This window comes from Mus caroli, chromosome 6, assembly GCF_900094665.2.
Source record: "Mus caroli chromosome 6, CAROLI_EIJ_v1.1, whole genome shotgun sequence".
Taxonomy (NCBI): Eukaryota; Metazoa; Chordata; class Mammalia; order Rodentia; family Muridae; genus Mus; species Mus caroli.
Genome location: NC_034575.1, coordinates 1,751,746 through 1,766,210, shown reverse-complemented (window position 1 = coordinate 1,766,210; position 14,465 = coordinate 1,751,746). Strand labels below are relative to the sequence as shown.

Genomic DNA, 14,465 nt, shown 5'->3' with positions numbered 1-14,465 from the left:
CCTCCCCTCCCCTCTTCCCTTATTTTTTATTATTATTTTTTTTAACGTTTAGATCTTTGCTAATGATGTGCAGTGTGGCTCAGGGACAGAGCACTTGCCCAGAATGCATGAAGCTTGGGATTCCAGCCCAGCACCACACTACAAAATCAGAACACGAAGCACACTCCTCTCTTAGCAATCCTCGTGTACAGTATGCATTAAGCATTGAGAGATGCCACTAGGCATGGGGAAAACACTTTGGGAATGATAAAGGAGACCCAGACTGCATCCCCAAGAATGAGAGTCAAATCAAAGTGATAACACATCTTGCAAGGCAATTCCAGTGTCCCATAGCTTCACTTAGGAAGAAGGCCCTGTGAGAAGTGGGCACGGTGGGAGCACTGGAACAGGGAGAAAGTCAGCCTTATGCCTGTGCCAGGGAATGGCAATGTGGCTTCATTGTCAGGGCACGGAAATGCTTCTGCTCCTGTAGACTCTCCACACATTGGATGGGTCAGGCTAGCCTTTGTTTTTAATCGATAAATAATAAACACACATACTTGTGGGCTAAGGTGTTAATTTTATATATAATGAGATCTGTAGTGATTAGCACAGCAGTCACCGTAAACACTTGCCTTTTCATTGAGATGAGAATATTAAGCATTCTTTCTTCCTGGTTTGAAGCATACACTACTTACTATTAGCTCACGTCACTGCACTGCCTGTCTTCTAATCAGACCATTCTGCCCTTTGGACAGTCTCACTGCCGCCACTGGCTCAGCCTTATCCTTGGGTAACTACTGTTTTTATTTTTTTCATTAGATATTTTCTTTATTTACATTTCAAATGTTATCCCCTTTCCTGGTTTCCCCTCCAAAACTCCTTATCTCCTCCCCCCTCCCCCTGCTCCCCAACCCACCCACTCCCAGTTCCTGGCCCTGGCATTCCCCTACACTGGGGCGTATAACCTTCACAGGACCAAGGGTCTCTCTTCCCATTGATGACCAACTAGGCCATCCTCTGCTACATATGCAGCTGGAACCATGAGTCCCACCATGTGTACTCTTTGGTTGGTGGTTTAGTCCCAGGGAGCTCTGGAGATACTGGTTAGATCATATTGTTGTTCTTCCTATGGGGCAACTACTTTTATATTCAACTTCTATTCATGTCTGTGAATTTTCCCATTTTTCATTCTTGCTTCCTTCACTTCTTTCTTCCCTTCCCTCCCCTCTCCTTTCCTTTCCTTCCCTTCCCTCTCTCCTTCATTCTTTCCTTCCTTCCTGGCTCTTTAAGACAGGGTCTCTCTTTGTCTATCCCAGACTGGCATCTGTGTCATGAAAATCTTCTTGTCTCAGTCTCCTGAGTACGAAAATCACATATATGCAACACCAATCCTCTACAATCCCTTTCTCTCACTGTATCTGTTGTATAAGTCCCCCCACATTGTTGTTTCCCATTTATCTGTTGATGGGAGGGCTCTAAGCTGTTCCTATTTGGGGCCTGTTATGTATACTGAGAAACTACTGAGATGCAAGTATCTCTTCAGCACTGACTTCTCTCCCTTTGGATATATATCCATGCTGGGATTGCTGGTCATATACGAGACTTACACTTTAACAAGTTGTAGGGCATCTCCATCTCTGTTTCACAATGTCACAGTACTTTCAACCCACAGAAAGTAAAGGATGCCTTTCTGAACAAGGTGTGTGGCGCAGTGGTTCAATGCTGAGTCCGTGGGTGCACGTCAGAGCATGTGTTCAAGCTCCAGAGGAGAGATGAGCTCACTGTTGCTTTCTGCCTTTTTGGCAGTAGTCGTTGTAACTAGAGCAAGATTGTATCTCTTAGAACATTTTATTTGCATTTCCCTGATTATCAGGGATGTAGGTTATTTCTTTATAACCACAGTGGCCATCATTTATCTTTTTCCAAGAAGTCTCCACTCAGGGTGTTTGCCTATTTGGAAACTGGGTTGTTGGGTTTTTGTTTGTTTGCATTGCTTTGTTTGCTAATGAGTTAGGTGTGAGCTAATGCAAGTTTCTGACTTGTTCTGGCTGTTAGCGATGGTATTGCAAATGCATGCTCCCATTCGGTGGGGGCGTTTCTTAAATCTGTTGATCGCTTGTTTCATTTGACAGACGCTGTGCAGTTTGGTGTTGTCCATTGGTGTTTTTTTCCTGCACTCTTTAGGCTCTTGCAGTTAGGTGCTTCTGCGCAGTCCACTCAGCTTTCAGTAGTAAAAATGGGACATGAAAATTCCTAGACTCCTTCAGTTATCATCGACGGTCAAACCATCATTGTTTCCATAAACTGAAAATTTCTCGATGAATAGTCAACTCTTCCCCCTTTCCTTATTCACATTAAGGTCCAAAGCTGAAGTCTCTTGGATTGACAGGTATAGTCACAAATTAAGAAAAAGTAAATATACCCATCAGGGATGCGACTGAGGAGATGGCTAGTAGAGGGCATGTGATGCAAGTATGAGGACCCGAGTGTGAACCCAAAGGACACATGCAAAAATCCTACATGGCCATGCGGGTCTGTAAGGCCAGACTGTCCCTAGGCAGTACGATGGAGAGCAATAGAGGAAGGTACCCAGTGTCCTCATAGGATTTCTGTATGTATATATGAGTATATATATCCACACATCCACAACACATAGACCCCCCCCCCCACACACACACATGGACACACACATGGACACACACATACACTTCCATGCACATGAATGCACACATACACAGGCAAATGTACGCACACATGCACACACTGAATGCAGAGGTGCGGAGGGTAAGTAATTTACAACTTGGTGCAAGCTTTCTTTATAAAGCTCTGGCTAAGATAAACTTCGATGAGCAATGATTTTGGAGCTGGTGACTTGGTGGCTTCATTGGCAAGTTGAAACTCCGAATAGAGTGATGCAAGCACGTAGGGTGAAATGTTATATAGTTTGATTGCCCCACCCCCACCCCAACCTCCCAAAAAACAATCAGGTTTTTCCAGTTAAGTTGGAATTTCAGATTAACAGAGAATCATTGTGTGTGCGTGTGTCCTATATGTATGTTTGTACATGTATGCATTTATATGTGTGCATGAGTGTGTATGTTCCCACGGAGGCCAGAGGTGAACATTGGGTGTCTTCCTCAATTGTTTTCTACATTATGTTTAAAAACAGGGTCTCTCATTGAGCCAGGAGCTTACTGATTCAGCTACACTGGCTCACCAGCAGACTCCATGGACCCTCCTGTCCCTACCTTCCCCGTACAGGTTTCAGACCTGGTCCTCTGCATCCAACTTTCACACAGATGCTAAGGGTGAAACTCGGGTCCCTGTGATTGTGCAGGAAGCACTTTATCCACTGAGCTATCTCAGCAGCCCACATCATTCTTTAGCACAATGTACATTTAACACATTTTAGAATAAGTATGCAGTTTGAGACACCATTTCACTAAAGGCAGATTTAGCTGAGCACTCTATATTGCATATGGTGACCATGTATGTGACTGGAGCATAGCCTGACTCTCCTGCCTGCAGTGTGGTGACATTCTCTCAGACTCGCAGGGTCTACTTCAAAAAGCAGCAGGCCCTGAGATCCCTGCAGGAAAGGATTTCAGAGCAAGGAGATGGCCCCGGGCTGTGCGCTCCTTTTGCTTTAACCGGTCCCTTCTCTCTGTTTGTTCAGTTATTAAAGATGAGATGTTGGCTGTCAAGTGGTTTCTCTCTCCCAGGATGCCCACTTAAATTTTGACTTGAGTTTTAGCTAAACAGTGGATACACTTTCGTTAAGTTTGTCCCCAATGGATAAATGTCATTGAAGTTGTCGTTTATCCCACTGAGCTGTAGCTGGCTAAGTTTCCCCCGGGAAGACGGGAAGATGCTGCTCTGTAGCCACCCTTTCTGCCCCTCCCTTCTTGAGCAACAGAGGGGAAAGTAGAAGTAGGCCAGCACTCCCAAGCTAGTTGCTGTCTGTCGCAAAGACAGACTTGGACAAGTTATGAGATTTGAGTACACTAGAGGAAAAAGAGTGTGGGCAGGAACCCCGAGACACAAGTCTCAACAATCTGCTTGAGGCTTCTTACCTTCAGAACTTTAATATAGTTTATTGTTGTAATGTGTGTGTGTGTGTGTGTGTGTGTGTGTGTGTACACGTATGTGTGAATGTGGTCAGAGGACAGTCAACTTCTAGGAGTCAGTTCTCTTTACCTAACTCCAGTTCTAGAAATAAGACTCAGATTATTGAGATGGAGTGGCCAGTACTCCTGAACACTGAGCCCTCTCAGCCACTGATGCCTGACACCTTTTCTCACAGTTCTAACGGTAAGTGGTGGAGTTTTCTTCAGACCACGTCAGAAGGGGCAGCCTCTTTAGCTACGCTTTGGCTACCCACCACACCCTCCCAGCATTTCTTGTGAGACCATGATGTGCTGATCACGTTGTTCAAAGTATAGAACTTCTCAGCCTATGGAGATGGCTCAGTCAGTAACGTGGCCACAGGGCAAGCGTGAGGACGTAAGTTCAGATCCCCAGCATCCACATAAAAGCTACCCACAGGAGTGTGTGCCTATAAACCCAGCACACATTCCTCAGTAAGGAGTAAGGAATAGACACAGGCAAATCCGTGAAGCTCATTGGCCAGCCTGGTTAACCCATCATTGAGTTCCAAGTTTAGTGGAAGATCCTCTTTCTTTCTTTTTTTTTTTTTAAAGATTTATTTATTATTATATCTAAATACACTATAGCTGTCTTCAGATGCACCAGAAGAGGATGTCAGATCTCATTATGGATGGTTGTGAGCCACCATGTGATTGCTGGGATTTGAACTCAGGACCTTTGGAAGGGCAGTTGGTGCTCATAACCACTGAGCCATCTCTCCAGCTCCCGAAAATCCTCTTTCAAAAAATTATGTTGCCAGCTACTGATGTAGACAACTGAGGTTGACCTCTGGCCTCTATATCTGCATGTACACATGCAAATACACATATCCTCGCATGCACAAACAACATATACGCACACACATACATTAAATAAGTATAGAACATGTTTATACTAAAGCAATAAACAAATAAACCTTGAAAGAAAAAAGTACAGGATCTCATGTAGTCCAGGCTGGCCTCAAATTCCGTTTGTATTACAAACTTTTGCAGCCAAACCCAGTTTATGTGGAGTTAGAGTGAAGTCAGGGTTTTAGGCAAGCCCTCCACCAGCTGATCTATAGCCTCAACCCCAAAGGTACATTTATTGACACTTGACTAGAATGCTCTTTGAATTTTCTGTCTTTCACTGACTTCTTAGACAAATAGCTTCCTTTCTCTAATTCACATGTGAATAATTGACTTCTGGAGTGATTTAACTGCGAGTCCAATGGGGAACTCCTTAGCGCTGCGGCTGCACTCTAGGCCAGCTCTTTAGTTTTTAGTACACTATGGCCCAGTTCCCACACAGCTTCCTGGCTTCTCTGTGGTTGAGCAAAATTCCCCAGGTTTGCATGCCTAAGCACAAATTTCAGTTACCTAGTGTAAGCATTACAGGGGCCGTAGGGGTCAATTCCAAAGGGCTTTCTAAGCCTGTGTATAGAAGATAAAGGCCCCTTTTTATATACATGTGTACGCTGAAGATAAAGAGCTGTCAATTTTCTTTTAAACTCCTGGGCAGTGAGATCTGGGGAAGTGGAAAGGCTGGCTGGTGTTTGCCGGGTTCCCCTCATTCAGCAGGTTGTACCGTTGTGTTGTGTGTCTAAACTGCTACCTGTCACCAGGTAAAATGACAGCTAACAGCTCTCTGTCTGGATTCACTCTGGGTGGGGACTGCTGTCTCCAGAATTAAAAAGAGATTGGTTTCCAAATAATGACTGTCAGTTAAGAGTCTATGATTTGTAGCCAGATAGCTCAAAGCATTTGAAAACTCTGTTTCCCCTATGCCCTTGACTAGTAACTTTGATTTTCTGTGTTGAGAGAAACACATGGGAAACAAGCAACTATATTATTTGGATACTTGTGTGATTTAACCATTCCCTCTTGACTTCATGTCTTCATCTTTCTCGTTCTCAAGCCTGCAGAATGGCTGCTGATGGGCCAAGCACTGTGCATGTGTTTCAGTTGTGGAAGAGGAAGGAGGTGACAGCTGACTCTCCTTTGGGGGCTTTTCCTATTAAGAACACAAGTTTTTCTAAACTTAATTCCTATGAGTATACCTCAATGCAAAAAAGTCAGGGGTTCTCCCACCTCCACAGTGGGAAGACAATGAAAGAAGGGTGAACAGTAGAGATGATGCTGTTTCTAGGGGAGCCATTGCATCTGGGGTCTACAGGCAGGGGCAGCGGGTCCTTCCAGGGCAAATGGCTAGCAGTTAACTCCTGGCATATTGAGCCTCAGGGGATTTTTAAAAATCTCCTTTTCATTTTATAATGAAGAAGAGTCAGGTGAAAATTATTTGATTAACTAAAGGTCACACTCAGTTTTCGGTAACATAACTCTACAGTTTTAATAGTAGGTAGATTGTATCTCTAAAGATAGCCCAGTAAAACTAACCTAGCAGATAGCCCTCCTTAGTAACCCAGGTTCACTCTGAAATAAATGGCTCACAGATGCAGCTGTACCTGTTATCTGAAACAGATTGCATTTAATCACATAGTTTATCGACTTAATGGTCGTCCAGCTGTTATCATCCCTAGTTTTGTACAGTATAGCAGGCTTCATAAGCAAGTTGTGTAAAATCAGCATCCAAACCAACACAGGATGCTTACCAGAACTCATGGTCCAGATGTATCTGCACATTTATGGAGCTACACAATGTTAGTGGAATCGGGAAGTTTTCTAGGTTGATCCTTACTGCATCCATGAGAAAGACTGAGGCCAGCAGAGAGCCACTAACCTGCCGGAGGTCATGGCTGTGCTACTGATAACCCAAGAACCCAGATTTCTTCACTCCTCTAGGAGAAAAGTAGGGACTTCCAAACAGTTACAAGGAAACTTGTTCCTATCTCTCTGAGCTGGTTTTATTGTGCATAAGATGGGTCTGATGGTACCCAGTTCATGAGGTTAGTTGAAGAATTGAGTAAGTTCACTGAGATTATCAGATTAAACTGTAGTCAACTTAGCCCTGTGCAAATAGATATTTTTGCTATTATAGTAGTGTATGGATAATATATAGAGTAATATTTAAATAATACTACATATTACCATTATCAATATTTTTATTACTATAGTATTATATAGATAATATATACAGTAATAGTTAAATAATACTATATATTACCATTATCGATATTTTTACTATTTTTCCCTTAGTCACTGTAACCACTGGCATCATTTGTATTCGTACTGTTTCTTCTACAGCTGCTTCAATTATTTATCCTTCTTACTGTAATTTGCCTCCTAAATTGCTCTAGGGACATGTGGGAGTAAGATTTATTATATTCTATTACATTTGTTTTAAAACTTTCATTTATTCAATGTATTTTTACTGCATCTATACTCACATACTGTTTATTTTCTTTATGGCTACATTTCAAGTAATGTAATATTTGATTTTATTATTTTTATTTTGACACTAGAAAGATGGCTCAGAGGATACAGCGCTTACACTACAAGCTTGGCACAGTGAATTCTAGCCTCAGAACCCATGTGAAGGGTGGAAGGAGAGAACTAACTCCACAATACTGTCCTCTGACCCCACACACATATTCTGAGACCTGCTGTCACCTTCTCAACACACATGTTATCCACACATACAATAGTAGTAACTTTTAAGATCTTATTTGTAAATTTTACATATGCTATGAACAGCCACAATGTGTACTTGGCATGGACCCATAGGTGCTGAGTTATCTAGGCCCAGGCATCTTTCTATTTGGTTAAGCCTGTAGGGTTTCTCTTTCTCTAAGTCTGGAAGGCAGAGACTGGAACAGAGAGGCGCACACACCAAACTCTTGTCTTGACTCTTAACGGTACGGGCTGTGGGAACCACTGTTGGCCGTGTAACAGTCTGTGCAGCCCGATTGTCAGGGAACATATACACAAACAGTTTTCTTTTGCTTTCCAACAGAAGTCGACTTAAAGCCTCCAGAGAAGTCGAATCTGTAGACCTTCCGAACTGCCACCTCATTAAAGGAATCGGTATGTATGGGAAGATGCTGCTGGTCCTGGTGCCTGCTGGTGCTCGCTGGCGGTGCTGTGTGTGATTTTACTGTCTTTCAGCAATTATTAGTGCAGCTCATTTGATCAATGGTACTTCTCTGACCATCCCTTTTGATCTTAAACTTCCTGTATTTCTTCTTGTTAGGCTGATTAGTTGCGCATATGTTTATTGTATATATATATATATATATATATATATATATATATATATACACAATAAACATAAATATACATATATGATATATATGGTATATATGGTTACCTGAGGAACCTCTGTGAGTTGTGTTTGTATAGTTGAGACTTTACATGGCCCCGGCAGTCTGTGTTCCCAGCGATGAGAATTTGGAAGGAAGGTATGTCCTGCATAAGCAGGAACACTGTTGATTTTGTTGTCCATCTTGCCACCAACATCTGGTTTTATCCCTGATGTATAATTGACCCTTACTTCAATTTATTGGAAACAACAACAGCTCTAGTGTATTAGCCACTCTTCTGATGCTGTGAGAGACACACCATGACCAAGGCAGTCTATAAGAGAAATCGTTAAATTGGGGCTTGCTCATAGTTTCAGGGAGTTAGTCCGTGCATCTCGACTAAGTGTGCAGAAGCAGACAGACAGGCGTGCCAGTGCAACTGTAACTGAGATCTCACATCTGACCCGCAGTTTTCAGGCAGAAAGACTAGGTCTGCTTTTGAAATTTCAAACCCCACCGCTCCCAGTGACCCACCTCATTCAACAAAACCACACTCACTTCAACAAAGCCATATCTCTTAGTCTTTCTCAGCCGGTTTTTCTAACTGGGTACCAAGCATTCAAACATACAAGCTTATGGAAGCCATTCTCTTTCAAAACTCCAGAAGCAGCAACAACAAACTCTTTTTATTTAATTTTCTCAGCTGTGATCACAAAAGGGAGAGCAAATAGCCAGGGTGGGCCCTGACCTCTTGACTCTATGTAGAACACACCAAGGTGTCAGAGTCTTGGCTGCAGCATATCTCCCAGAACTTTTGTTTATTTTTGTTAACATTTAAAACATCTGTGCGACATGAACACTAAGGGGAAGATAAAACTTCTCCATGTCATTCTGTAGATTTGATTCAGGAGGCTGGTAGACTGGTTGTTGTAAGATGGAATGCAACCTACTGTTAGCTCTGCGGTCTGAAGTGTTTAGCTGCCCAGATGAACTCTTTAGTAGACCAAATCAAGATGGCTTAAGTTTCCATCCCGAATTTTTTTCATTCCCTGTAGTTAATTTTGTGTGTACTAGTCTTAGACGTAAGAATACATGTTAACAGAAGTTGACATGAGGAATTTCCCATGTGGCTTGTTTTCCAAAGTACTGAGAACAAAACCTTGAGCTTCCCCCTAGGTCTGGTAACTCAGCAAGTCTTGTGAATGGAAATCTAGTGCCCAATCGCGTTCTGCTGTAAAAGGTAAATAAAGATGTAATAAAAAAATAAGTAAAAGAGCAGCTTTTGTCTGCACAGACTCCAAGGGCCTCTCCACCCTGTCACTACAGTTTCCTTCAGGGCAGAGTCCCTGTCTTGTTGGTTTTTACCTTTGCCATTTACCAAAGTCCCCAGGACTTAGTAGCTTCTTAGTAATTACAGTTAACTTATCAATGGGTGACAGAAATGCTGGTTTTTCTTAAAGGCAGTTAGCTCATGGTGTAACTAGAGATAGACAGATATCAGCGCACCCTGCTTCCTATTCTGTTTCTACTACACATGAACATGGCCAAAGCTCCGTCTTCTTATTAGTTACTGACATTGTTGACCTTGTAGTTGGAGTGAAGGTTTTTAAACTTTAAAACTCTTGAAATCTTTCTTTAGAATACTTTAAGAGATGTAACATGGAAGTAAATAACGTTATGCTCCTTCCAGCCTTTATAAGACAGCATTTGGTCATGGGTAAGACTACTGGATTTTTTAAAAGCAAATTAAAATCTGTATTACACAGAGGTGTCCTGTTCCTTATAGCTAGTAACATTGTTAAATACATTTTGAATATTTCCAGTTTCACTTATTACTATGCTTTGGCCACTTATATCCAGGTAATTACCTTCCTTTTTTTAAAAAAAAACACTTTTTAACACTATTGTCTATGAAAAGTTCATATGAATATTATATGTTCAATGTAATCTAAGTGGTAAATAACACAATCTTCACCAAACTTCATTCTTTCAGAGAAAGAACTCTAGAGATAACCCTGTTTCCTTTCCTCTGCTTTCCTTAGTGAATACTCCGGCAAATACAGAGGTGGCTGTTGTCACAAATGGCATTTGAATGAGCTCTTGTTCTTCCTGCTGTGCTATCTCTAGTCCTGAATGGTGTGAGCAGCTCTATGTATTCACACATGTATATCTATCTCTTAGGTGTCTGTGCATCTCTCTCTTCTCTCTCTCTCTCTCTCTCTCTCTCTCTCTCTCTCTCTCTGTGTACACATTCACAAGTACACGTGTTCAAAGCTGCATATATGTGCAGAGGCATGTTGGGGGAGCAATCATGTGTATAGATGTGGGTGCTGTAGGACAACCCTAGCTAGTGTCCTTAGCTGCTGGCCACTTTGATTTTCTTCACTTTGTTTTGAGACAGTTTTCTCTCATTTACCTAGCCAGGATCAAACTCCTGTCTTTATGTTTGCAAGGCAAGCACTTTTCCAGCTGAGCTCTCACCTTAGTCCTACCTCAGGGTTTCTTTTCTTGATGTGGTTTTGTTTATTTGTTATTTGAGACAGAGTCTCCCAATGTAGTCCTGACTAGCCTGGAACTCACTGTATAAACCAGGCTGGCCTCAAACTACTTGTTGTTTTTAATGTTTTTACTTTCAATGATTTATTTACTAAGTCTCTTTTAAAGATGTCACTTGACATCTTGGAAGGCTTTTTTATTTCTTTAATTTTTAAAAAATTTATGTGTATAAAATGCAGAATTTATCATTTTAACCATCTGAAGTGTAAAATCTAGTAATGAATGGGGAGAGGGAGGAAGAGAAACTGCAGTTGGGCTCTTTTAAGAATTATGTGTATAAAATGCAGAATTTATAATTTTAACCATCTGAAGTGTAAAATTAAGTAATGAGTGGTAATGGGAGGAGGGTCACAGAAAACTGCAGTTGGGATGTGATATCTGAGAGGAAAATAAACAAAAAGGAAAAAGTCTATTTCATTATTAGTGACGACTTATTCTGTATGCCAGGCTAAGCTGGAACTCACTGTAGTTCAGGCTGACCTTGACTCATAGCAATCATAATGTTTTTGCCTCAAAAATGCTGCTATTACAAGGATGTGTGAGCATTTTCTATAGTCTGTTGTAGAACATGCCACATTTGTTTACACACTGAGTTGCTAATTATAATCCCTTACCTTATAATTTCCTGTTCAGATTACAGAGTATTTCTCAAAGGAATCTCATCTTGATCATATTAATTTAGGAAAGGAGTTCCACAGACTATCTCAGAAGTAAAAAAGGATCTGGGGTGTTTATTTTTGATTTAAAAATGAAGGAATAACTGATGTCGAAGAGCACTCTGTGTTGTCAGGATATAGAAAAGGGCTTCTTCGATTTTACAGTTTTCATCAGATTGCCCCAATTATCTCAAAATAAATAATGGTAGAAGTAAAACCTCGTGAAACACTGTAGAAATGCAGCCACGAGGGAGGTCTTTATTTGAGAGGGATTTATTTTTGGTTTATTTGTTTGTTTGAGGATAAAGGAGAAAAAGAAGAAAAAAGGTGAAGACAAAAGAGTAATGGAAAGCAAAAGAGGTGGAAATAGGGAAGAAGAGCAAATAAAACAAAGATCAAACGAAAAAACAAATTGAGAACATGAATAACTGGTCAACCTTCCAACCTACCCACAAGGGGAAGTGCGCATAAGATTTCCATTGCACTCTTTTTATGTCAAAGGTGTTACAGAGTTACCTCAGCATACAAAGGTATGCCACAGTCTTAAATGTGTCCAGGAAGCTGATTAATACTTTGAACAGAAAAAGTGCAGTGCACTAATTTGCTAAATACTATTTTTAAATACTTGGGCTAAAGCTGACTACCTATAGTTTATTTTTTAAAACATATTAATTTTTTAAAAGACTTATTTATTTCATTTATATGAGTACACCGTAGCTATCCTCAGACACACCAGAAGAGGGCATCGGATCCCATTACAGATGGTTGTGAGCCACCATGTAGTTGCTGGGAACTGAACTCAGGACCTATGGAAGAACAGTCAGTGCTCTTAACCACTGAACCATCTCTCCAGCCCACATTAATTTTTAATATGCATGTGTAAGTAGTAAAGCTTAATTATGAAGCACACAAACTTAGAGTAGAAGAACTGACTTTCTCCTGTTTGGTCATAGTATATAAGGACCATAAAACAAATCTTTGTTCGCCAACTGTATCAAGCATATAAATTTCAGATTATTTTTCTTTCTTAATATTTTGAATGGTAACTGTTTATGCTTCTTTGCCTGCAATACTATAATTTATACATATATGTAGTCTGTAATGATTAAATCAAATGAATCAGATTTTCATCTCCTCATATACACTCATTCACTAACTACGACATATTGAACATCTTCATATTTTGCCCTTTTTGTGATTTTAAAGGACCTGCTTAGTGGGTATAGACTGAACTTACTCCATTGTACTATAAAACATCAGAACGACTTTGGGTATGGATTATTCTGCCTGTCCCTGATCTTCCTAGCGTATAGTGACCTCTGTTAAAGTCTCTATTTCTGTATGACAAACAGTTTTTTAGCTTCCACAACTGAATATGAACAGGTTACTACCATCAACTGAGAACAGGTTACCATATATGTTTCTGAGCCTAGACCACACAATACTGTTCAGTTCTAGCCATGTTACTACAAATGAGAGGATATTGTCCTTTGCATGTTTGTTTTTGTAGTATAGAAGGTTTTTTGTTGTTATTTTTATTTTGGAGATATTTTCATGGTATAGCCCCAGTTGGCTTATAGTTGTTGTTTTGTTGTTTTTTTGTTTGTTTGTTCACCTCAACCTGGCCTCAAACTCACAGTCTTCGTACTTCAACCACTTGAGTGCTGTGATTATAAGCATGTGACCCCACAGTTGACAAGATTTCACACTTTTTTTTTTTTTTTGGTTTTTCGAGACAGGGTTTCTCTGTGTAGCCCTGGCTGTCCTGGAACTCACTTTGTAGACCAGGCTGGCCTCGAACTCAGAAATCCGCCTGCCTCTGCCTCCCGAGTGCTGGGATTAAAGGCGTGCGCCACCACCGCCCGGCTTGATTTCACACTTTTGTAGCAGAATAATATTCTAATATAACTACAAATGGGGGCTACCAATTTTTTTAAGCCTAGTCAAACATGGGTGGTCATCTTGATTGATTCTACATCTTAGTAGCTGTAAATGATCCTGCAATAAGCATACCGATACAGATAGGTCTTTATTTAATGACTTTATTTCCTTGGAGTGATTGCTAGATCACAGGTCGTTTGTTTCAGTTTTTATGAACACTGTATCTACACTCTTATCCACAGTGGCTGTAGTATTTATACTACACACACACACACACACACACACACACACAGAGAGAGACAGAGAGAGACAGAGACAGAGAGAAGAGGGAGAGGGAGCGGGAGCAGGGGATTTGCCAACTTTTCAGTTGGGTTTTGAATTTTGGTGTTTGGTATGGTTTTGCTGTTGGATTTTCTGAGTTCTTTATGCATCTTGCATACTAACCCCTTGTCAGATGAACGGTCGATTGCACAGGCTCTCCTGTTCTTTGGATATGCTCTTTACGCTGCGGATGGATCTCTTAGACCAATCAGTGGTCATCATTGCTCTTGCATTTGTGTGTCTCTGTGCAGATCCTTAACAGAAAAATTGTTGTCTTTAGGAAATGTTTCAATTTTTGGTAATCATTAATGAACTACCATCAAGTTGACAAGACTGTTAATGCCACCTGTTTATAACCACATAAGTCCAAACAGCAAAAGTTCACTTCAACAGAAGCAAATTATCTGGCTTACCAAAGAGTTTCCCTGCAGATCTCCTGCTGGTCCCTTATTTTTTATGTCTATTTCTCGTGAGTTCTGCCCCCTCTTCTGCATTGCTGTTGTAATAGTTTCCTAGCTCCTTCTCCCTCTCCTGGGTGGTTCTCATGGTACTTCTCCTTCTTACTGTCCTCCAGACGTTTAAGAGGAGCACCTAGACTAAGGTCCAAAAGCCACGCTAACTGTATTTCTGTTTTATTTTTAACAAAGCGAGTTCTAGAAGTGAGGGTTTTATAGCGTCACATATAATCCAGCAACTCACTTTATGCTGCCTCCTGGCAGGAAAATGCAAAGGAGCCTCAGAACTGG

General features: G+C 41.0%; 1 protein-coding gene across 1 annotated transcript in view; it reads left to right on the top strand.

Annotated features, from left to right (window-relative positions):
* Pon2 (paraoxonase 2) overlaps positions 1 to 14,465 on the top strand; it is a 33,643-nt gene that overhangs the window by 1,510 nt on the left and 17,668 nt on the right. Inside the window, exon 2 of the mRNA XM_021164502.1 lies at positions 8,020 to 8,090. Within this exon, the coding sequence (XP_021020161.1) occupies positions 8,020 to 8,090 (71 nt within the window). The remainder of the gene's footprint in view (positions 1 to 8,019; positions 8,091 to 14,465) is intronic.